At 46.5% G+C, this 22784-nt stretch overlaps 1 protein-coding gene and 1 long non-coding RNA gene across 2 annotated transcripts; both read right to left on the reverse strand.

Annotated features, from left to right (window-relative positions):
* Window positions 1-7399: 7399 nt before the first annotated feature.
* LOC109500444 lies at window positions 7400-12067 on the reverse strand. Its single transcript, XR_002157968.3, has 2 exons — window positions 10582-12067; window positions 7400-7725 (listed from the first exon to the last, which is right to left on the reverse strand). It is a non-coding gene; the product is annotated as an uncharacterized LOC109500444 (long non-coding RNA).
* Window positions 12068-13680: 1613 nt separating this feature from the next.
* PSMA4 (proteasome 20S subunit alpha 4) lies at window positions 13681-21607 on the reverse strand. The gene is made up of 9 exons (XM_011282699.4): window positions 21495-21607; window positions 20125-20150; window positions 19840-19882; window positions 19288-19450; window positions 17707-17784; window positions 16606-16694; window positions 16032-16162; window positions 15186-15309; window positions 13681-14074 (listed from the first exon to the last, which is right to left on the reverse strand). The coding sequence occupies exons 2-9, from the start codon at window positions 20125-20127 to the stop codon at window positions 13920-13922; spliced, it is 786 nt and encodes a 261-aa protein (XP_011281001.1). The 5' UTR covers window positions 20128-20150; window positions 21495-21607; the 3' UTR covers window positions 13681-13919.
* Window positions 21608-22784: the final 1177 nt, after the last annotated feature.

Below are 22784 nucleotides of genomic sequence, written 5' to 3' on the forward strand. Positions count from 1 at the left end.
GCATCTGTCTGCCAGATTTCTGAGCTTTGACCCAAGGGACTGCTGCACAGACATCACAGTGCACCTGCCTCCCAGACACACTTCCTCTGATTTGTGTGGGATTTGTATTACACTTCCCTGCCTTCGTCCATCCTCCTCCTCCCCTTCTCTGAACATCCACACCCACCCTTTCTTCCAGACCCGCCTCAAACGCGGCTCACCCCGTGAAGCACAGCCGGGTCCCCCAGCCACAGCCACGTCCGTCAAGTCCCTGAACACTTCGCTTTTATTTCTCTGACAACACTTCCTACTTCCCATCTTCTTCTCTATTTCTCCATAAATCTTCTGTCCTCTACTAGGTAATGAGCTCCTGGGACTAGAATCTAGGTTTATTCATGGTTACAATATGCACTACCAGTCAGTGCCTTGCCATAGAAAGTGGAGCTTAATCATTGTCCTATTAACCTCGCCAAGCAGCAGGGAAATGTAATAATTGAAGCACTTTTTAAATACACTTGTGCACTCGTTCTCAGGCAGGACAACAAGGGCAGTGTGTGTATTACCCTTGTCTGCCCTCTCCTCAGTCCTCTTAGCAGGCTCCCTCTCTTTCACTGCATGCTGGGAACTCCACACTCGTGCATCTGGGACCAATTTTCTTGTGTGCACACCCCACTCCCTGTGATCTTATGCATGTAGATATCTTCCACATGCTGACAATAACCAGATGCACAGGTGCTGATCTCACCGCTGAGCTCCAGCATGTCCCGCTGGGTATGTGACGAACATGTCACTTAGTATGTCCCAAACCATTGTCTCTTCTTTGTCTTCCTATCTCACTCAGTGCCATCACCATCCAACTAGTGACTCAAGCTGAAAACCTGGACAGCATCCTTGGTTCACGGCCCTGCTTCACTCAGCACGTCTAATCCCCTTTCCTTTCGTGCTGCTCACCTTGGCTACACCTTGACTCACGCCTGACTCCTCCTTCCTACTACTGTGGTAATGTCCATGCTTGATCTCCAGCTGAGACTGCTGCCCTGCACTCTCTAGCACATTCTGCAGATGGCGGCCTGAGTGATCGTCCCAACACAGAAGCCAAAGCCCAAATCCGTGCCAGGGTCCCCGGGTAGCCCCCGCTGCCCTCACCAGCTCCACACTACGCTCCTCCCCCTTGCAGGAACCACCCAGCAGTGTCCCCTCAAGGCCCTTCCCATAACTGCTCTCTCTGCTTACCCTTCTCTCCCTACCCCCCACCTCCCCTGCTCTGCCTAATTCCTACTCCAAGAGTGAGCAGAACTGTCACCACTTGAGAGACAAAAGCAGCCTATGTAAGTTGGGTCCTCCACTCCCTCTGCCTATTACTCTCTACACTTCCCCTCAGCACCCAGCACAGTTTGTAATTACACACCCTTCACTATGCGATTCCTCCAATAGAAAATTAGTTCCCAAAGGGCAGCGGCTGTGTCTGTGGTGTTCACTAGTGTGTGCCCCGTACATGGAGCACACATAGATGCTCAAGATGTTTACTGGTTTAATAAATGAATGTTGGGTAGTTTGCCCAAGATCTCAGAGCAGGGACTCAAGCCCAGGCGACTGGCTTCAGAGACAACCATTCTACATGAAATTTCTCCTTCTGGGCCCCACCTTTTAAGCGGTGCCTTAAAACCTGGAGGCAGAAGAGGAAGACTGTAGGGGCTCAGCCACTGGCCCAGTGTCCAGTAGCTGGCAGCCGTTACCTTTTATGGGGCAATTATTCTCTGACGTGCTTTTGCACTCACAAAACCCTTAAGCAAAGGGCTGTTGGTGCTTTGCAGGGAAAAAAGAGCACCTAGGAAGGGAACCAGGAGTCAGACAGGCCTTGTCATCTGCAAGTGGACTGACCTGATGAGTCGTCTTGCACACCGATGTTGTTGTTGACTTCCTTTCTTATAATGGGGTCAACTGAGCTAAATGCAAGGCCAGGCAGATTCTCTAAATCTCCCATTCAGCATTTCCACTGCAGTTTGGTGATAAATTCTGCTATGAGCCTTTAAGATGAAAGCCAAACTGAAAAGTTAATTAAAGATAAAAATGGATGCTGTCAATTTTCCTGCTGAAATTAAATGTTTTCACAGATTAAAGCAAAAAAAGCAAGTATTGATAGGGTATTAATATTCAATCCTTCAAAAGAAATGATACAAAAATAAAAGTTCCTTTTCAGGGGCTATTTCAATGGCTGTAATCAAAATGTAAAAGGGCAGACATATTTTAATATATGGAGCTTTAAGAAAGAAAAGTAATTGGCCATATTTTATTAGATTGTAATAGCTGAATAGTAGTGCATAAAATCACATATCACAAAAATATAAACCATATATATAACTGAGCTGTCTCAATAGACTTTAATAATAGCGCACGCGCGCGCGCGCGCGCGCACACACACACACACACACACACACACACACACACATTAAGGTACCCTGGACAAGTATCAGCTCTTGTTACAAATAAAGATACTGTTTTCCACCTAAAGAAAGTGCAGTACAATTACCCATGCCCCCTAAATGTCATAACTTTTACATGTGGGAGTGATGAATCACATCATGAAAGAATTTTTCATTTAAAACAATCATAAACAAGGGGTGCCTGGGGGGCTCAGTCAGTTGAGTGTCTGACTTCGGCTCAGGTCATGATCTCACGGTTAGTGAGTTCGAGCCCTGCGTCAGGCTCTGTGCTGACAGCTCAGAGCCTGGGTCATGCTTGGGATTCTGTGTCTCCCTCTCTCTCTCTGCCCTTCCTTGCTTGTACTCTGTCTCTGTCTCTCTCTTTCAGACATAAACATTTAAAAAAATTTTTAAACATAAATACAAAAGGATATATCTTAATTAAATCCTCTCAACACACACAATGGTAACCATGTAGAGGTTCTAGATAGGTTACTTAGCTTCATCGTGGTGATCATTTCACAATGTATACATTTATTAAACATCGAGTTGGGTGCCATAGATACTATTATTATATGTCAATGCTATGTCAATAAAGCTGCTAAAAAATAAAAATTTCTACAGTGAAAAAATGCAAATATGGATTTCTGTAGATAAATTTCTTCAGCAGATTTGCAATTACTTAAATATACCTAAGCTCAACATTTGTATACTAAATAAGCACAACCCATTATATATAAATATTTATTGCATTAAGTGACCTCTTCTTCATAGGTGGCATATTAGTATAAATTTATAAAATAAAAAAATAAATTTATAATATATATAAAATTTATATATAAATAAATTTATAAAATAAATAAATTTATGCCCTATTTTATTTTTTTTAATTTTTTTTTCAACGTTTATTTATTTGTGGGACAGAGAGAGACAGAGCATGAATGGGGGAGGGGCAGAGAGAGAGGGAGACACAGAATCGGAAACAGGCTCCAGGCTCTGAGCCATCAGCCCAGAGCCCGATGCGGGGCTCGAACTCACGGACCGCGAGATCGTGACCTGGCTGAAGTCGGACGCTTAACCGACTGCGCCACCCAGGTGCCCCTGCCCTATTTTATTTTTATTTTTTAGGACAGTGTCTTTATTTTTTTTATTAAAAAAATTTTTTTTTAACGTTTATTTATTTTTGAGACAGAGAGAGACAGACCATGAACAGGGGAGGAGCAGAGAGAGAGGGAGACACAGAATCTGAAACAGGCTCCAGGCTCTGCACAGAGCCCGACGCGGGGCTCGAACTCACGGACCGTGAGATCATGACCTAAGCCAAAGTCGGACGCTTAACCGACCAAGCCACCCAGGCGCCCCTGTCTTTATTTTTTTTTAATGTTTATTTATTTTTGAGAGAGAGAGCAAGTGGGGGAGGGGCAGAGGTAAAGGGAGAGAGAGAGACAGAGAGACAGAGAGACAGAGAGAGATAGAGAGAATCCCAAGCAGGCTTCCTACTGTCAGCGCAGAGTCTGACGCGGAGCTCAAACCCACGAACTGTGAGATCATGACCCGAGCCTAAATCAAGAGTCGGACGCTCAACTGGACTGAGCCACCCAGGTGCCCCTATGCCCCTATTTTAATGTCTGCAAGATACAATTGTAAATGTTCAATTCTGTGCAAAAGGTAGAATTTAACTATTCTTACCAAACATACAACCTGTATGTCACTCACTTTCTATTCAGGAACTGAGAGATCTTTATAGACACTGCTACATATATCAAAAATAAGTTCACAGGACAAATTATACTGCAGGTATAGACCACAAATGCTCCAGAAATTTGTGGCTACAACATCAACCAGGAGAACTGCCATCTTAGAATTTAGTTTGATGCTTGCCGATTTAATTGTTCCAGATTATTCCCACTCCAATCAAGGGATATTATGACATTCTGAAACTCAAAAGCACACAAAAAATTCAAAATTAAATAGATTTCACTTTCATTTGTAATTTGCAAACTGCCATATCAGGCTTTTAGGGAAATGAGGATAAAAGGAAACCAAAATGGAGCAGTTTCTAGAATATGTTTGGGGATCTGCTCTAATTATGCACCCATATTTATTTAGCAAGGGTGGACTTTCCCATCCAGCTTCATTTCCCAGACAATGCCAACTGATGTCAAGTTTTTGTATATGGAGGAGAAGCAAGACCAGATGAGCATCTTTCGGCAATTCAAAAAGCTCCCTCTGAAGGTTAGAGTAATGTATGACATGATTGTCCCAGAGAATTATCTTTAACCTAATTCTAAGCCACCTGATCCAAGTCTCCGACAATCAGTTATCATTTGGTAACTTCCAGTTCCACAGCTGTCTCACCTGAGATGCAATCTTTCCTTGTTCTTCTAGAACATGCCTGATTAATTTTAGGTGTTTTCAATTTTTTGAAAACTAAAGAATACTTGAAGCCACCTGCATGCCAAAGGAAATTTGGATCCTTGATTACATATGATTTTCTCAGTCACTCCCCAGTGCTCTGGGATAACAGACAGGAAACACAGAAAAATGGTGGCGTACTGGGAAGTGCACAGCCTTTGGTCTTTGATATCAAATAAACATGAGTTTGGATTCTCGCTCTGTCACTTCCTAGCTATTTTTTCAACAGATATTTGGGAATCAACCACATGCCCAGTTTTGGGGATGATGTAGTGAACAAGACAGGTACGTCCCTGCTTTCAGGGAACTTACTGCTTAGGGGAGGAAGGCAGAAAATAAAATAATTTCAGAATTTGCTAAGAATTCTTGAGGGAATAAATAGAAAGTGATGGGGTTGGGGTGAGGGTTCTGGGGAGGTGGCCTCAGCTAGGAGACAGAGAAAACATCAGTCATGTCCAGTGCGTGTTGGGCGGGGGGGCATTCCAGATAAAGGGGCAGCTTGGGCGAGGCCCTAAGGTAGAAGAGAACTTGGTGTGAGGGCAGGACAGAGGTGAATCATCAAGATGGGGGAGTGAGGAGAGGGTCAGAATGAAGAGAATGGGTTTCCTTCTTGGGACAACGGAGAGCAGTGGTGACCCAGGTTCATACTGAAAATTATCATATTGTTTGGGTGGGAGTCCTCTTAAAGCAAAAGAATACAATAGTATAAATATAAACTTGGGCATGAAATTGGATATTTAATTAGAATTTTAAAAGACTCAATAAACTACACATCTTTAAAAAGTTGGCAAATATTGCAGTGCCTAGAAAGCTACTGGGTTTGATAAACTGACACACCTATATTGTAATTTTTCTTCTGTTTTGCATTGAGAACTGAATCCTCAGCCTATAGTTCTGCACATCTGAACACTGGAAGAGTTTGCCATGCACTAGATTCTGACGCCAGCCGTCCAGCCTTGTTTCTCTCCCCCCGTCCAGACACTTCCAATGATGGACATCACAGAAGAGGCTGTTCATGTGGCAACATCTTCCCATCATGATGCTGAGTAGGCTGGCATAGAGGTTGGAAGGAAATGCCCTGGAGCCGTTTCTACACTGGGATGATTAGCAAAAGTGAGAATACATAGATTCCATTATGGCCTTGACCACTGCAAAGACTGCAAAAAGGAGGGGAAGTTTGGAAATAGACAGTGGCACTCATCAATTGCAGTTAAAAGATCTCACTTTTGCAAACTTCATAAGCAGGTCAGCATGAGAACACATTGTAGGGTCCTTCCCTGGGGCCTTGGAAGGGGCACACAAGTGAGGGGCTCCAGAGCTTAAGCTTCATTTGTATCCCTGTAAATTTGTGAAGTTCTCTGATGGGAAACCAGTGAAAGGGTCATGGCATGCGCTCTGTGCTCTGTCACATGAAGGTCACTCTACCAGTGAAGGCGGACAGATGTGAGAGGCACCACGGAAGCCCAGGCCAGGATGGCAGGGACAGCCTGGGGGCACTGGAGCTGTGTGGGGGCACAAGTCACTGTCCTTTTCCGAGCTTTCGTTTTCTCAGCTACATAATAGAAAGACTGCCCTTAAATCACCAAGCATGTCGTGGGCCCTCAATAACTGAGTGCTGTAATTATAATAAATGTTTTATAAGGTTATTATGAGAATTAGCAAATATAAGGTAACTGACACATACTGTTTAATTCACAAACGATACTTTCTGCTGTGGTATACAGAAAGGGTTTTCCGAGATAAGACGAGATTGGGCGCATTCAGGATGGTGTGTCCGTAGACCAGAAAGGGTTTTCTAAGACTTCAAAATACTTTCGAAGACCAGTGAGAAGGAAAAAAACCATATTTTAATTTCTTCTTTGAGACTATTTTTTTGGAGACTATTTTTAAAGAGACGGCCTGTAATTTGCCACAGTCCACCAGTACACTTACTCAGCATCTAAACTGGACCAGTGAGAGAGTTAACAGTGGCTAACCCTAAGGAAGATCATACAGGCGATTTCTATTCAACCTGTTGTGTATTTTCCAAAGCGAGCATATTGTAATCAGAAAAGTAAGTCATTAGATTGCTCAGGACTCAGAAGACAATTTAATTTACCCTGGATTCTCTCATTCTGTATGATTCAGAATTTTTCAGAGAATGTTATTACATAAGGCTCTTGGTACAGAATCAAAGACTTGGCCCTTCCTAGTGTTAGGTATAAAGGAACTTAGAGAAGAAATTCTTCCTGCCAACATGAAAGGAATCAAAAGTCCTCTCCAACCGCGAGACCTACTTCAACAGTAACTAACAAATTCATATACATTCACTCAAGAGTCAGTCCAGCTTCCATTTATATGGGGCTCTTATAGGTGAAAATAGGGGAAGGCAGACTCCTTTTAAATGTGAATCACTAATGTGAATATCTGGTACAAAGACGGATTAAAAATAAACCAAGATATGACCCAGCAATTCCACTTGGGTACATACTCAAGAAAAAGGAAAGCGTAAGTCCACACAAAACTTGTACATGAGTATTCACAGTAGCCCCCAATCGGAGGCAACCCCGACGTCCGCCACCCGATGAATGAACAAGATGCAGTGTAATCACACGAGGGACATTTATTCGGCAATAATAAACACAGACTCCCGCTATTATTTCCCTTATCTAGTAAGCTGTGGATTTCCAACATTCGCCGCAGCATCGGTGAGCCTGGCAGCGCTACAGCACGTGGAAGATGCCAGAAGCCCGCAGACCAGCTTCTAGAGCTGCATCGCATGAAACGTCCCCAACAGGCCGATGTGCACACACAGAGAGCAGACCAGCGGCTGCCTGGGGCTGGAGGACTGGGGTGACCACAAAGCGGTGTGGGGCTTGTTTGGGTTCGCAAAAGTGTTCTGAAACTGACCGGTGCTGGCTGCACGGCTCTGTAAGATAACGAAACCCACTGCAGTGAGCACTTCAGATGGGCGAGTTGCATGGGATATAAAAGCTACCTCTCAATAAAGCTGAGGTAACTGTTATTTATTAGTGTCCCTATAAATATGTGAAAGAAAGGTAAGTATTCATCTAATTCTGAATTAACTCAAGAAAATTAGTCTGAACAAGAGAATTAAAGTTGCATAATTAATTTAAATAATGACTTATTTAATTATGTATTTATTCTGAGAGAGCACAAGCCAGGGAGGAGGGGCAGAGAGGGACAGAAAATCCCGAGCAGGTTCCACACTGTCAGCACAGAGCCCGACGCGGGGCTCCATCCCACAAACCACGAGACTGTGACCCGAGCTCAAATCAAGAGTCAGATGCTTAACCAACTGAGCCACCCAGACCCAGGTGCCCCTAAATACTGACTTTTAAAAAGATACCAATTATATTTTTCAAATTATGATAAAGGTGATAAGACCACAAATTTACTAGAGGAACGTGTACATACTTAAACTTTTTTAAGAATTTTAATTCGTGTAGTTAAAATACAGTGTTTTATGTTCCAGGTATGCAATATAGAGATTCAATTACTCAGTGTATCAAGGTAAGTATACTCTTTTTTTTTTTTTTTAACGTTTATTTATTATTGAGAGACAGAGAGACACAGAGTGTGAGCAGGGGAGGGGAAGAGAGAGGGGGAGACATAGAATCTGAAGTAGGCTCCAGGCTCTGAGCTGTCAGCACAGACCCTGCCGCGGGGCTCGAACTCACAGACCACGAGATCATGACCCGAGCCGAAGTCAGTGGCTCAACCAACTGAGCCACCCAGGCGCCCCAAGGTAAGTGTATTCTGAATCTCCTTCACCTATCTCACCTGTCCCCCCACCTCCCTCTGGTGCCATCATTGTGTTCTCTGTAGTGAAGAGTCTGTTTCTTGGTTTCTTTTTTGCTCATTTGTTTTGTTTCTTAAATTCCCCCATACAAGTGAGATCATATGGTATTTGTCTTTCTCTGACAGATTTATTTCACTTCACCCCATCCATGCTGTTGTAAATGGCACGGTTTCATTCTTTTTCATCACCGAGGACTATTTCGTTGTACATGTAAACCGTATCTTCTTTATCCATTCATCAGTCGATGGACATTTGGGCTGCTTCCGTAATTTGGCTACTGTCGATAGTGATACTGTAAACATTGGGGTGCATGTATTCCTTTAAATTAGTGTTTTTGGGGTGGAGAATATCTTTATGTGTATCATACTAACAAGAAATATACACGATTAAGAGCTTTGCCTACCTAAACACAAAAAACCCTTCGGTTATCAGCATTAAAAACAAAACTGTAAACACTAAAATGAGAAGGTGCTGTAATGCAGATGAGCTTCTAAGTTAACTGCCGGGACAGGAAACGGGACAAGGAGATGGGCAGAGCTCAGAAGAAAAAAAAAATTTTCTGGAAGAGAAAGGGGGCAAAGCTGACATGGGTTCACTCGCTGTTTAGGATTCTTTTCTACCAGCCTCCTCCGTCTCAGGCCGAAGCAACAACAAAAATGGAAGCAAGGTTAGGGACAGGTCACCGTGTTCTCGGTGCCTTTTTAGCTCAGGGCGTAACTACTTTCGGGAGTCGGAGGCCTGGATCATGCTCTCCTCCTCCTCCTCTCTCATCCTTCATTCCAGGGGCACTCCTCCTCCTCTGTCCCCTTTACCACTGAGACCCTCATCCTTCCCATTTCTGAAGCCTCCCAGCTGGTCTCCCTCCTTGTCTCTTCCCACTTAATCTAGCTCCCGGACTCGAGTTAGAGCGTAACCCGGGTCCCTGATTCACTCAAATCTCTCACAGGATCTGCAAAGCTCTCTGGTCTCTTTGGTGTACATTTTTCCAACCTCATCTCTGGTCATTAATCATCTTCCCCCGACCAGCTCTGCTCTAGCTCTGCTCAGCTACAGGCTTTCCATAAATATGGGAAGCTGTCCCCTGCCAGGCCTTCACGCCCTCGCAGCAGTTCACAGCCACCAGGGGTCGAGCACGTGTCCACATTAGCAAGCGCTTGATTACAGCCCTGCCTGTCCTGCAAACAGCACATTAATAACTGAGAACGTGTCTTACTCAGCCACAAATTGCCATCACCTAAAATTACCAGGAACATGGTAAATAGGAATAGAAATGAAACTACTTTGTGATTTTTTTTTCAGAACGTGGAATATTTTTGCACTGCTAAGACAAATACTTTCATGGAGCTTTCAAAGTGCCAGACTGTAGAAATTTGAGTCTTGCTTATTTTCTGATTAAGAAAAACACGGAAGCCAAATTATACACAGGAACACATTTTTCCCCCCCACATGATTTATTTTTAAAAACACAATTTGTAACTCACCCAAATGAAATCAAGATTTTAAACCTTTAGCTCTTTGGTTTTCTACTTATTCCTATCAAGACTCTCCTGCATTGGTCGTGCCTGTGAGAAAGAGCCCATGTTCTCCCGATGGTTGCTAGGCTACATTCGGGATGCACCAGGCAAGGCCCTGGAAACCAGAGCTAAAAATACGCCACAGAGCAGAGGGAGAGAAGAGGGTGGGAAAGATTCTAGGCTAGTCAGCCTTGGTGCAGGAAAAAACCAGTTAGGGCAGCCCCCGCCCTGCCCCCATCTTTTACTTTTCCCCCAGCATGAAATTACTTCAACAAAAGGGTGCATCCGTTAAGGTCTTTCCGTCTTTAGGATAAAGTTCTGAAGACTTGCTCCAGACGTGGTGGTAAACAGGCTGGGCTCTCGTCCCCTACAGCCTCTGCAGGGCCCACAACTATAGGAAGTGTTGGAGGGGCGGTCAGAGTACAGAAAACCCGCCACTTCTACTGACCTGGATGGAAAAGGAGTGCATTTTAGGATTTCACTCCAGCGAACCAAGGGCCACCACTCATTCGTCAATCCTTATTTGAAGCCTAACAGTTACGTGCCCATTTCCCTTCCAGGTACCGGAACGCAGCTGCCGAAGCCCCTGCTCCGGAAGCTTGCATTCCAGCGGCGCAGACGGACTGTAAGCAGTCGCTCCGGACGGTGACGAGGGCGTGGGGAACACCCAGGAGGGTGAGAGAGGAGTGCGTGGGGGAGTGGCTGCTCCTGACGTAGCCCAAGACCCAAGAGGAGGACGTTCGAACAGGAGGGAGCAGGCTATGCGGACGTTCCCAGGGAAGGGTATCCTCAAGGCAGAGGGACTGGCAAGAACAGAGGCCCTGGGGCGGACGAGGCTTGGTCTCTCAGGGGACAGCCAGGCTCACCCGGACGCACACAGTGTGAGGAGGGCGCACTGGTGGAGGAGAGGGCAGCAGTGGGGCTGGACACAGGACACCTGAGCAGGAAGGGCGGCCACCGCGGTATCTCGAGCAAAGCGGTATCACAGTGGCTGCCGTCCCGGGAACTGAAGGACAGGAAGGAAACGGAAGCAGACCAGTCACAAGGCTGCTGAAACCGGCAGCGTGGGACTGTGGCCACAGGGTCCCTGCTGGGCAAACCATCTACCTGCGTCTGTGCACAGCGGGACTGAAAGGGTCGATTTACATCACACAGCGGATCCTCATTAGAGTCTGCAGTTGCAAATTTGCTCGTGACCCCAAACCCACGTCACCGCAGACGTGCAATGATCTGAATTGTCTGACGTGCGTGTTCCCAGCTGAGATCAAAAGAGGGGACACTGCCTCCGCGCCTCAGCTCTGGCACTGTAAACCAGTGTTTTTCTTTGGCTCTATTTTGCGCCACAGTTTTCCCATCTTTGTGCTGTCGGTGATTGTGCTGAAATGCCCCTAAGCATAGTGCTGAAGTGCTGGCTAGTGTTAAGTGCAGGAAGGCTGCTAAGCCTTACAGAGGAAATGCACTAGACAAGCTTCACTTAAGTGTTGCAGCTGTTGGCCCTGAGTTCAAGATTAATGAATTACCAACATGTATTAAGAGGTCTTTAACAGAGAGACATAAAACAAAGTTACATATTGATTGGTTGACGCCAAGTGTTGCGGCCAGAGACTCACAGGCACCTTCCGTGGGATCTCCCCAGGAGCCATGGTTCAGCACTTGCTGATTCAGCGTTCATAATGAACTTCCAGAACAAAGCTACTATGAGTAACAGCATCCAACTGTATAAATTAGAGTAAAAGGAAACCTAGGGGAGCCTGGGGGGGAGGGGGGTTCAGTTGTTCAGGCATCGACTCGGTTTCAGTTCATGTTCTCACGTTTCATGGGATGGAGCCCAACAGGCTCAGCGCCGACAGCATGGAGCCTGCTTGGGATTCTCTCCCTCTCTCTGCCCCTCCCCCAGTTGCACATGATCTCTAAAAACAAAAACAAAAAAAGGAAATTTAGATTTAAAAAGCACTACGTCGAGGCACCTGGGGGGCTCAGTCGGTTAGGCGTTGACTCTTGTTTCGGCTCAGGTCATGGTCTCACGGTTCATGGGTTCAAGCCCCGCATCAGGCTCTCTGCTGACAGCACAGAGCCTGCTTTGGATCCTCGGTCTCCCTCTCTCTGCCCCTCCTCCACTCACATTCTCTCTCTCAAAATAAACATTAAAAAAAAAAAAAAAAGCACTGTCAAAGGTGAGTTGAAAAACACCTTAGCATGAACACGAGGTTAGTGTGCACAAAGCACCCAAAATGGCTATTCCCTAAGAGCACGTGGTAGGGATTCGGCTGAGATTCCACGTCTGATTGCCTGACAACAGGCGAGATGGGTTAGCTATGGCTGGGTGCGCTGGTTCTCATCCCTGGCAGAAGCCCCTGGTGGGAGTGGAGTGGAGGGTGGTATTTAAAGAACTGCTACTGCCAGGGTCCCACCCCAGAGGTTGGTTCCATGGATACGGAGTACAGCCTGGGCACAGGAGGCATAAAAGCTCTCCCAGGGATTCTCAAACTTTAGTATGCGCAGAACACACAGTTTGTTAACACTGACTGCTGGGCTCTACTCCGAGATTTTTACTCAGTCGTTCTGGGATGGGATGCCAGAATTTGCACTTCTAGTCAATTCCCAGGTGATGCTGACATGGTCCGCACAAGGACGTTTTACATAGCACTGCCCCACAGTACTTCCGTCAAAGAACTTTATCCTAAATGACAGCAAAACTCGGCAATGAGAATCCCTTCTGTCAAATCTAAACTATTCTCTTTGGTTTCACTTTTCTCTGTGGCCTCATTTCTCTTGCACAAACCTTCCACGTGGCTTTGGGCAGCCTGCCCATCACAGGGTCCTCAGCGTTCCCTCCTTGTGCGCCCAACATCAATTCTGGCTTGGCCTGGCCTCACGTGCTTCCTCAGAACAATCCTGGAGAGGAGACAGGCCGTCCAGCCAGCCAGAGAAGTGTGCACCCCTCTGTGAAAGGACAGCTCTGACTGACAGAGCTAAGCCCACCTGGAGTGGAGGGGCGAAAAGCCAGAACACAAACCCCATAGATGAGAGGAAGGATAAACTGAACATAATGTATCTCGGGTACAGGGGTGAGATCTGAAAGGGACACACAGGGGCTTCGCGGGGACTGTTTCTGAGGCTGCTTAGTAGGGACACAGGGTTTCCTTTAATTATGCCTTTCATACTTTGTTAACTACGCGCACGCATGTGTGTATGTGTGTGCACGTGCGCCCACACGATTTTACGCCCAGGATGATTACCCATCAACAGCACAGGCTGGCAACACCAAGGAGAAGATGACTCTTGCATCACCGGATCCTGCTCTATTGGAGGCCAAGAGAGGGATGGCTCAACTTTGCTCAGGTTGGGCTACAGGGTCTCCAAATAGCAGGGGGACAACTAAGGAAATCCTGAGGGCACAATCCCGCCTTTCTCTTTGTATGAAGTTTACACGCCGTCAGTTGTGACATCTCACTAGAAGTGACTGCAAAGGCCGCCGGAGTACATTTCACTCGTGATTCCCCGGACCTTCAGGGATCACGGCTACGGAGAATATCTTCCTTCACCATTTCCATTCTTTCCAAGTTTTATTCCCCAAAACAAGGGTGGAGGGATTGGGGCGTCCGTGACGAGTAATCGTCAATACAAGATCTGAGTGGACAGAGACAGCAAGGACCCAAGCGAGCTGGTGCCATCCTGGTCTCCCACCACACAAGCCAAAACAAGTCAGAGCTTTTGCAGGGTGAAAAGGACAGCACGGACACTGAAATGGCCCCAGGTGAGTTACAAAACCCATGGTCCTTCCTTCTATTTTTCCTTTTCTTTCTGTTCTTTTTCTTTCTTCTCGCGCTCAGCTTTAGCTTCTTCTTCTTCATGGTTTTTGATCAACTGCTCCACCTCTTTCTGTTTGAGGACTCTGATGACCGTCTTCCCGTTCTCTCTTGTTAGGGTGGCGATTTCCACTGGAAGTGAGCACACGCACTTGTGTTACAGGCGGGCACACTCAGCAAACAAACTCAACAGTCCCAGCTCTTCCCTGGAGCCGAGGCCCCCACTCTCCATGCCGTGTGCTGTGTACGATTCACGGGTACTCTGACAGCAATAAAATACCTCCCATCTTGTGAAGTTCCTATCAACCCTTTCACTTAAGTGTCCCCCCTCTGGCCTATTAGCTGTGACGACCAGATGGAACCATAGCCTCCCTGTTGGAACCTCTGAAGGTGCAGAGAATCTCTAACCAGTGATTATACTCATTTTTCATGGACTTTCGAAACCTCTTTTTAAAACAAAGGCATGAAAAGCAGTTCCCATGACCACAGATGAGAAAAGTAAACTGATATACCAAAGAAGGAATTTTGAGAGCAGAGGAAATGGAGTACGACCTCCTTGAAATTGGTAGAACTAGACAAAAAGGGGGCAGCCTGCAAGTAAATTGCATTTTCTAAGTAACAAGAGGAGCTAAATTATCCTAAACAGAATCAATACATTAATTCACCATAGTTTTTGAAAAACATTACTTAGAAATATTGTCTTCTGTGGTTATATGATATAAGCTACATAAAGTATTTAAAATTGCAAATATGGCATCACATGAGAGATCAGGAGATTCAAAAGAGCAGAGGATACCACAGCTCCTGCAAGAGTCATCCCTTGGATAAAGCATAAGATACATTAAAAAAAAAAAAAAAGCATAAGATACATATGTATGAATACCTAATCACATGCATGTTCATCATATATATGTACGCACACACAGATATCACCATCAAGAAGCTGGTAAGACAATTATCAACTAAAAGTAGCACAACTCAGATCTCTAACTATGAACACTGAGAACATTCAGGCTCAGGATGTACTGTGGGATTACGGCCCCACAACTTCCCAGTGGTCTTGACCTTGGTCAAGTCACTTAACCCCACTAAGCCCTAGTGTCCTCACTTAGGACACAGGTATAAGGCCACCCAATTCGTAAGGTTGAGGTTTCAAAGAACTGTGACAAGGTGGCCTAACACAGGAGCCGCTCAACTGCTTCTCTCACAAAGCGAACCAATCAGAGGAGTGGACATCGATTACCTTTTTCAGCAGAGAGTTTACTCACATCCATGGTCTTATTTAGGACTTTGATAGCTAAAGCAAGTGCTGACTTCAAAGTCATTTCTCCTTCTTTGTAGTCTTGTTTTAACATTGACACAGCTGCCTATAAAACATAATGGAGAATCAACAAAGAATTTTCTTTAAATTCTCACATTTTTTAGGAATATGAATTAGTCAGAATAATAATGGCTGAATTATTACGGGCGTTATAAGCAACACACACAATTTCAATGGCAGGAGGGCAGACCCGGAACAGGTGAACAGGGCTGTTGGTGCTGTATGAATGGGATCTTTAGCCAGGACTCCCAGGACCTCCAAGGGACTTGTGATAGAATTCAAAGGATCTGAGAACTAAGACGTGGAAAAAATTACACCTTATTTTCACGACTTCTAACTGAAAATTAGCATTTCCAGGCACCTGGGTGGCTCAGCTGGTTAAGCGTCTGATTCTTGATTTCGGCTCAGGTCTTGGTCTCACAGTTTGAGATCGAGCCCCGCATCGGGCTGCTTGCTGACAGCACAGAGCCTGCCTGGGATTCTCCCTCCCTCCCTCCCTCCTTATCTGCGCCTCCCCCGTGCATGCCCTCTCTCTCAGAACAATAAACTTAAGAAAAAAAATTAGCATTTCCTTCCATTATAAACATAGACAGTAAGTCCCAGTAGTAGCACTACCTGCGACTTCATTACCAATAGAAATTGAAAGTATTTGCATATCACATAAGGTTGTGGCAACTATTTTCAAATAGATCATGTTCACTGCTACTTCAAAATTATGGTGGTTATTAGCTCTTTTGCTAGATTTTACAGCAACACAAAAATACTCACAGCACTATTATTTCCAATGCATGTGGCTTTCCATCCTCCGTAATTCCCGCTGGGGTCACTCTGGTAGAGCTGAAAACCGTAGTGCTTATCCCAGCCGATGTAAAGCAGGGACACGCCGAAGGGACGTTTTCCTTTAACAGCACAACAAACAGCATCTAGATCAGCACTGCTGCTACCTGAGCCCAGCGAGTGGCACTGGCCCTACTCTGGGAAGTTAAGCATTCATAAACTGCTTTGTTTTCTGAACACTGGTGATAAGCTCTGTCCAAACTTCCACTTTTGTTTCCAGGATTCGGACACAGCCAAGAAAGGGAATAAAGAACAGAGGAGCGATGCTGAATTTCATTATTACGTAAAAAGCAATTTGTTTCCATATTTGAAAATGGCATCACGGCCTTTCAGTGGTCTATTAGCAAAACATATAACAATCTACATAGTGGAAGCCAATTAGTTCACAAAGCAGGGATGTATGAAAAGTGTTTTCTTATTTCAATTTCTTTTTACTACCTCAAAAAGGTCATTACTCATAAAATGGTTTAACTTTCTGGAACACGACTTCCAAAAAATTCAGTACCTCCAAACTGTGTATAAGCTTGTTTGATATCACAAAGTGCCGTGACCAACTGCTCACAAGGAATTGGCTCCTGATACTGCAACAAATACCTAGAATAAAGAAATTGGCATATTAACAACTTTCCCTAAAACACAAATACACTCTAAGCAAAATACCCTCTGAAAAGAAATCTGTGCCAGAAGGACACTAAGAGTCCATGTAATTTGAAGCAGGGAGGAGAGCATGGTAAGTAACATTTTATACCCTTGCTTTAAAAATTTTGCAATTTATGGGGCGCCTGGGTGGCGCAGTCGGTTAGGCGTCCGACTTCAGCCAGGTCACGATCTCGCGGTCCGTGAGTTCGAGCCCCGCGTCGGGCTCTGGGCTGATGGCTCAGAGCCTGGAGCCTGTTTCCGATTCTGTTTCTCCCTCTCTCTCTGCCCCTCCCCCGTTCATGCTCTGTCTCTCTCTGTCCCAAAAATAAATAAAAACGTTGAAAAAAAAGAAAAAAAAATTAAAATTAAAAAAAAAAAATTTTGTAAATTTTGGGGCGCCAGGGTGGCTCAGTCAAGCATCCGACTTCAGCCAGGTCATGATCTCGCGGTCCGTGAGTTCAAGCCCCGCGTCAGGCTCTGGGCTGATGGCTCAGAGCCTGGAGCCTGTTTCCGATTCTGTGTCTCCCTCTCTCTCTGCCCCTCCCCCGTTCATGCTCTGTCTCTCTCTGTCCCAAAAATAAATTAAAACGTTGAAAAAAAAGAAAAACAATTTAAAATTTAAAAAAAATTTTTTTCTAATTTTTGGGGCGCCAGGGTGGCTCAGTCAGTCAAGCATCCGACTTCGGCTCAGGTCATGATCTCAGCAGTTCACGGGTTTGAGTCCCACATCAGATTCTGCGCTGACAGAGCCTGGAACCTGCCTCAGATTCTGTGTCTCCCTCTCTCTCTGCCCCTCCCCGACTCGTGCTGTCTCTCTCTCTCAAAAATAAAGAAACATTAAAAATTTTTTTTTTGTAATTTTCAGTTAATAGATTTTTTAACGTCTTCCACCTTTGCAAATAAGAGTTCTCCTTGCAAACATCAAGACTAATGTACGTACCATCAGTTACGCTATTTATGACCATACCTCTGTGCAATGAGCCTCAGTTCATTAGTCAAAACATTAGCATCAGAAGTTATGCCTGCCACACTGCAAGCCATGTCCCTTGAGGAAAAGAAAGACATTGATGTGTGAGCAGGGAAATGTCTGGGAGGGGTATTCACAAGTACTGAGAAGTGAAGTTCTGTTAGAAATTCACCATGCTGGCTCCACAGCCATTACACTTTCCAACAAAAGCCACTTACGTTTCATCTTTACAGACTTTCAACTGATGTCATTCAACATAAAAAATAAATACGCCCTTAAATTTTTCTACACACGTAGTTACCATCACTGCTCCATGAACAGGGCAAGAGTAACACTAAGAAGCTGAAGTAAATCTCAAGAAGACTCATCCACAAAGACAACAAAGGTTTGGCCAAACAGGAAGACAGGCTAGTTCACACCCTCGGGTAGCAGTGTGCTTTCCTCTAGGCCTGGCTTCATGGAGGTGAAGGAGAGGGGACCGGCGGGAAGGGTATTTTATAAGCCTGCCTAGGAGACCCAGGACTATGCTCACCCTGAGGGTCCACTTCCTTTCTCTGTCTCCATTCCCTGAGGTCTGCCCTGACTCTCCTACAGCCTCCACACCCTCGGTCATACCCGGCAAACCTGCAGACAGTGACTCCGCGGAGGGAGAACACTCCTTCGATGAGCGTTATCAGAAAGGCCTTGCACCAGCGATCATCTGGCCCATCACCGAAGGGAAGGTCTGCTCTCTGCCAGCTGCAAAGCCCCGCACACCCAAGTGTACCGGAATCTCACTAATGTACAGGGCTTGGCTAAACTGCTCCCAGACCTCCAGGAGGGCTGCTGTTTGGTAACAGTCCATATAATTCAACAAAACTCCTGAGCAGTCACTCTGAACAACGCTTTGAGGGTGTGCTATAAGCCAGACACTCTGCCAGTTTACTTAGATTTATTTCACTCAACTGCCATAACCACTCTAGTGGGCTGAGACCTAGAGAAGTTAAACATCAGTGTAGGGTCACACAGAGTTTAACCAAAAATGGGGGCACACGGGTGGCTCAGTCAGTTAAATGCCCAACTTCGTCTCAGGACATGATATCACTGTTCACGGGTTCAAGCCCCATGTCAGGCTCTGTGTTGACAGCTCAGAGCCTGGAACCTGCTTCGGATTCTGTGCCTCCCTCTCCTCTCACTGCCCCTTCCCCACTCACGCTCTGTCTGTCTCTCTCTCTCTCAAAAAATAAACAAACGAAAGGAGAAGAGAAGAGAAGAGAAGAGAAGAGAAGAGAAGAGAAGAGAAGAGAAGAGAAGAATAAATTAACTAATTAACCCAAATTTGTGTGACTACCAAGCCTGTGTTCTTATCACTACACAATGTGGTTTCTCCACTAAGGGCTTGGCTCTGCATTTAAAAAGAATAACACATCGTCCTGGGCCTCAAGAAGGTTTTAAACAAGGTAAATTAAAAACAAAAATTCTGAGGTAAAAACAACTGTTCAATTTTACTATGTCACATGGAATGCCTCCCAAAATATGTGCAACGTCACCTAAGTGAGAAAGGGAGACATTTTACATTCCCTTCCCGAAGATCTCACTTACTCATTCAGTTTGTAAATTTTTTCAGAGAAAAAAACTTCATCCAGAAGCTTGTGGATGTTGCGTCTCTCTGCAGCAAGCAAAACACCATCGTTGGCTAAAATTCCCAAGCAGGTGCCTGCATGTCCAATAGCCTCCATGGCATACTCAACTTGGTACAAGCGACCTACAAGACACAGGCAGTGAGTAGCGAAGCACCACTGGTCCCAGAGAATCAGCAACAACCCTGGCAGGCTGCAAACGAGAGGCCCGCTGTGACCCCTCTGTGAGGCACGAAGCCAACCTGGTGACCATAATCAGTCCCAAGCACAAAAAGGACAAACAACTTAGCAAGGATTAAAAAAAAGTTTGTAGGGGTCCCTGGCTGGCTCAGTGGGAAAAGCATGCAACTCCTGATCTCAGGGTGGTGGGTTCGAGCCCCACGTGGGCTGTAGAAAGCACTTAAATAATAAAACTTAAGAAAAAAAAAAGTCTGTAGATTTTTTTTCTCCTTTCAGGTCAAACTCTTTAAAGACATTTTTTATTTGAAATAGATTAAACAATTTCCATTTTTACCTTCCGGAGAAAATATAGTGGTCCGGGAGTCATATCTTCGAGACTGAAAAGGAAAAACATACAGTTGACTCCTACCGCCGAAAGTAAGCCCATCCCTGCAAGCCCACAAACCATCTTATGAAACAGATGCTGGCAGGCAGGGCTCAGGGTACGGGAAGAAAGCGATAAGGAAGAAGACACCACTCCAGCTCTTTTTCCTTCCATTCCAATTTTCTCATACGCGTCTACGGGTGCAAGCAATAGGATTTATGAGGCAACAACTTGCTGGCATGTGTATCAACTCACCATGTTTTCTGAACTTTGTAAAATTCCTGTAAAAAAATAAAATAAGATCATTATTAAAAATGAAGTTTACAATTTAAAGAGCATTTTGTAACTTAAAAAAAAAAATCTGTTTTGTTCACTCCCTTCCATCATCTAACATTTTCAGTGTACCAGGCACTATGCTAGATGCATACCAAATTTTGGAATACCAAAAAGGGTTGAGACCAATCCCTTTCCTGAAGAGTTTACAGTCTGGCATTCAGGTGAGGGAGGCAGAAACAGACAATTATAAGGCAATGTGGAAACAGGTGCTAAGAGCACAGTAGGAAGCAGGATGGGGAGAAAAAAATCAAGAAAGTATTCTTTGAGAAACAAATACAAAAAAACGAACCCAAGTTAGAGAGAAATGGGAGAGGCAGAAATAAGGCTAAGAACCATTAGGCCTAAGAGGAAAAGTAGGAGAAGGGAGAAGGGAAGAGCGGTCCAGGCAGAGGAGAAAGCCTGCTCTAAGGGCACCGAGGCAGGACAGCTCCATGGGCAAGAGACAAACTGCTCAATTTAAAAGAATCTGAAGAAGCTAGAGAGCTAAGTATACAGATGCACGCAGAGCCTTGAATGCCAAGGTAAGAGGCTGACGCTTTCTCCAGAGTGATTCAGAACCCCAACTTAGAGCAGGTGGGGGTGGTAATCTTAGATTCCCCATTCCCATTCCCGCCAAAGTCAAAATTGGGGCCCGGCGCGAATTAATGGAAATGCCAAACTTCAGATTGCAAAGTCCATTTTCCTAAATCCCGGAGCATCGGGAATCGAGACTGGCAAAATATGCTGGGATCAAGTCCTGAAGGGTCCAAGGGCCCAAGTAAAAACTGTGAATTTTATCTCCCAAGCAATGGGGCTCAACTGAAAGACTGTGGGGTTAAGAGCCACAGGAGCTGGCTGGCATTTAGAAATATCACGGCGGCTGAAGAGAGACTGAAGAAAAGGTAACCAGTTACGAGGCTGCTACAACAGGCAGGTGAAAGGTAAGGACGGCCCTGAACACAGCCTCCAGGCGCGACAACTTTCGAGTACTGACCCTCCCAAGCGACACCTCCATCCCGCCTGCGCGACTACGACCCAGCCCGGACCCCGGCCCGGCCCCCGGCCCCGACGTGCGCGTGAGATCCAAGTATGGACCCCAGCAGGGCCTCTGCCCGGACGCGCGCCCCCCGCAGCCGAGCCCCACGGCGGCCGGCCGGTCGCCGAGGAGGCGGGTGCAGAGTCATGGCACCAGGGCGCCTCGGTGCCGGCTGCAGGCCGAGAGCGCTCCGCCGCGTCGCTCGTGGTCCCTGCCCGCAGGGAGAGCGGCCAGGCTTCCGCGGACAAAGGCTCACCCAGGGGCAAAGGCTCACCAGAGGGACACGCGGAAGAGTGGAGATCTACAAGGACACTCTCCTCGCGGGACACAACCCGCCGCCGCCGCCGCCGCCGCCGCCGCCACTACCAACTCCGAGTGGCCGCTGCCAATATGGCGCCCGCGCGTGCGCAGAGCGCCCCGAGACCCGGAAGTCCCGGGAGCGGGGCCGGCGCTGGCGGCGGGGGCGGGAGCGGGGTCCCAGCGGCTGGGCGCGCGGCCGGGCGGGCGCCGCGGCCCCGACTGGAGGAAGCGTGGCCGTCGCGAATTCCCCTCTCTGAGCCTGGCGCCCTGTTTGCAGTGTGACCGTGGGTTCCAGTTCCGCGAGATCCGCCGCAGGCCTGGGACGTGGGCTGAACGGCGCCAGGAGCCCCTGGGGGCGCCCCTCCCGGGCGGCCGCGCACCCTCGGGGCGGAGAGGTCGCGGGGCGGGGTGGGGGGCTCTGCTCCGGGCGTGGGGGGCCCGGGGCGGACTCGCCCGTCCTGCCGGCTTCCTCGGTCTCTGTGACTCTGTGCTGGTTCCCTAACTAACAGCGTGTTCGGAAAATAACTGGCTGTTTTGCTTTTAAGGTCACAGTAGCAATCGTGCGGACCTGTTAATTGCTTAACTATTCCTGCCCTGTTCTCAAATGGTGCCACGCTCGGAAGACTTGACCCTGCGTCCCACCTCCCGGTCTTCCTTCCTGAATCTGTCGTCTTACTGCTGGCACAGGTGTTTCTGGACACAGAGCAAGTTCTGATAGGATTCACACCTTTGGGGGGAACTTTACCTTGGTCTCCTCAACCTTCTTCCTCGTGGAAAAGGATCCGCTGGACCACCCTAGTTAAGGCAATACCTACATCAACATGCATTTGTCTTTACTGACGCTGCCCTGTCCGTGTGTTCGTTACCCGCCTCTCCTCCCTGCCCTTTTTTCCATCCAGCTTCACTTCAGCCCCTCTGTAAACCACCGATTCACGCTTTAAGTTTCTTTGTGTTACCAGGTTGACCAGACCTGGGTTCACATGTAGTCATGAGCTCTTAGTCTCCTCCAGGAAGAGGCCCAGAGGACAGCAATTTTGTCCTCTTCCTGTTGGGTGAAAAGTTAATACTGGGGGGATCTTCACTTTTAACTTTTTTTTTAACATTATTTTTGAGACAGGGAGAGACAGAGCATGAACAGGAGAGGGTCAGAGAGAGGGAGACACAGAATCTGAAACACGCTCCAGACTCTGAGCTGTCAGCACAGAGCCCGATGCGGGGCTCGAACTCATGGACCGCAAGATCATGACCTGAGCCGAAGTCGGCC

Source organism: Felis catus, chromosome B3, assembly GCF_018350175.1.
Source record: "Felis catus isolate Fca126 chromosome B3, F.catus_Fca126_mat1.0, whole genome shotgun sequence".
NCBI lineage: Eukaryota > Metazoa > Chordata > Mammalia > Carnivora > Felidae > Felis > Felis catus.

Excerpts from the sequence above, each read along its gene's own strand:
- PSMA4 (XM_011282699.4), bottom strand. Across the intron at positions 19,451-19,839 it reads CACTATATTTTCTCCGGAAG|GTCGCTTGTACCAAGTTGAG; the intron begins GTAAAAATGGAA and ends TGTGTCTTGTAG. Across the intron at positions 16,695-17,706 it reads CTGAGGCTCATTGCACAGAG|GTATTTGTTGCAGTATCAGG; the intron begins GTATGGTCATAA and ends TCTTTATTCTAG.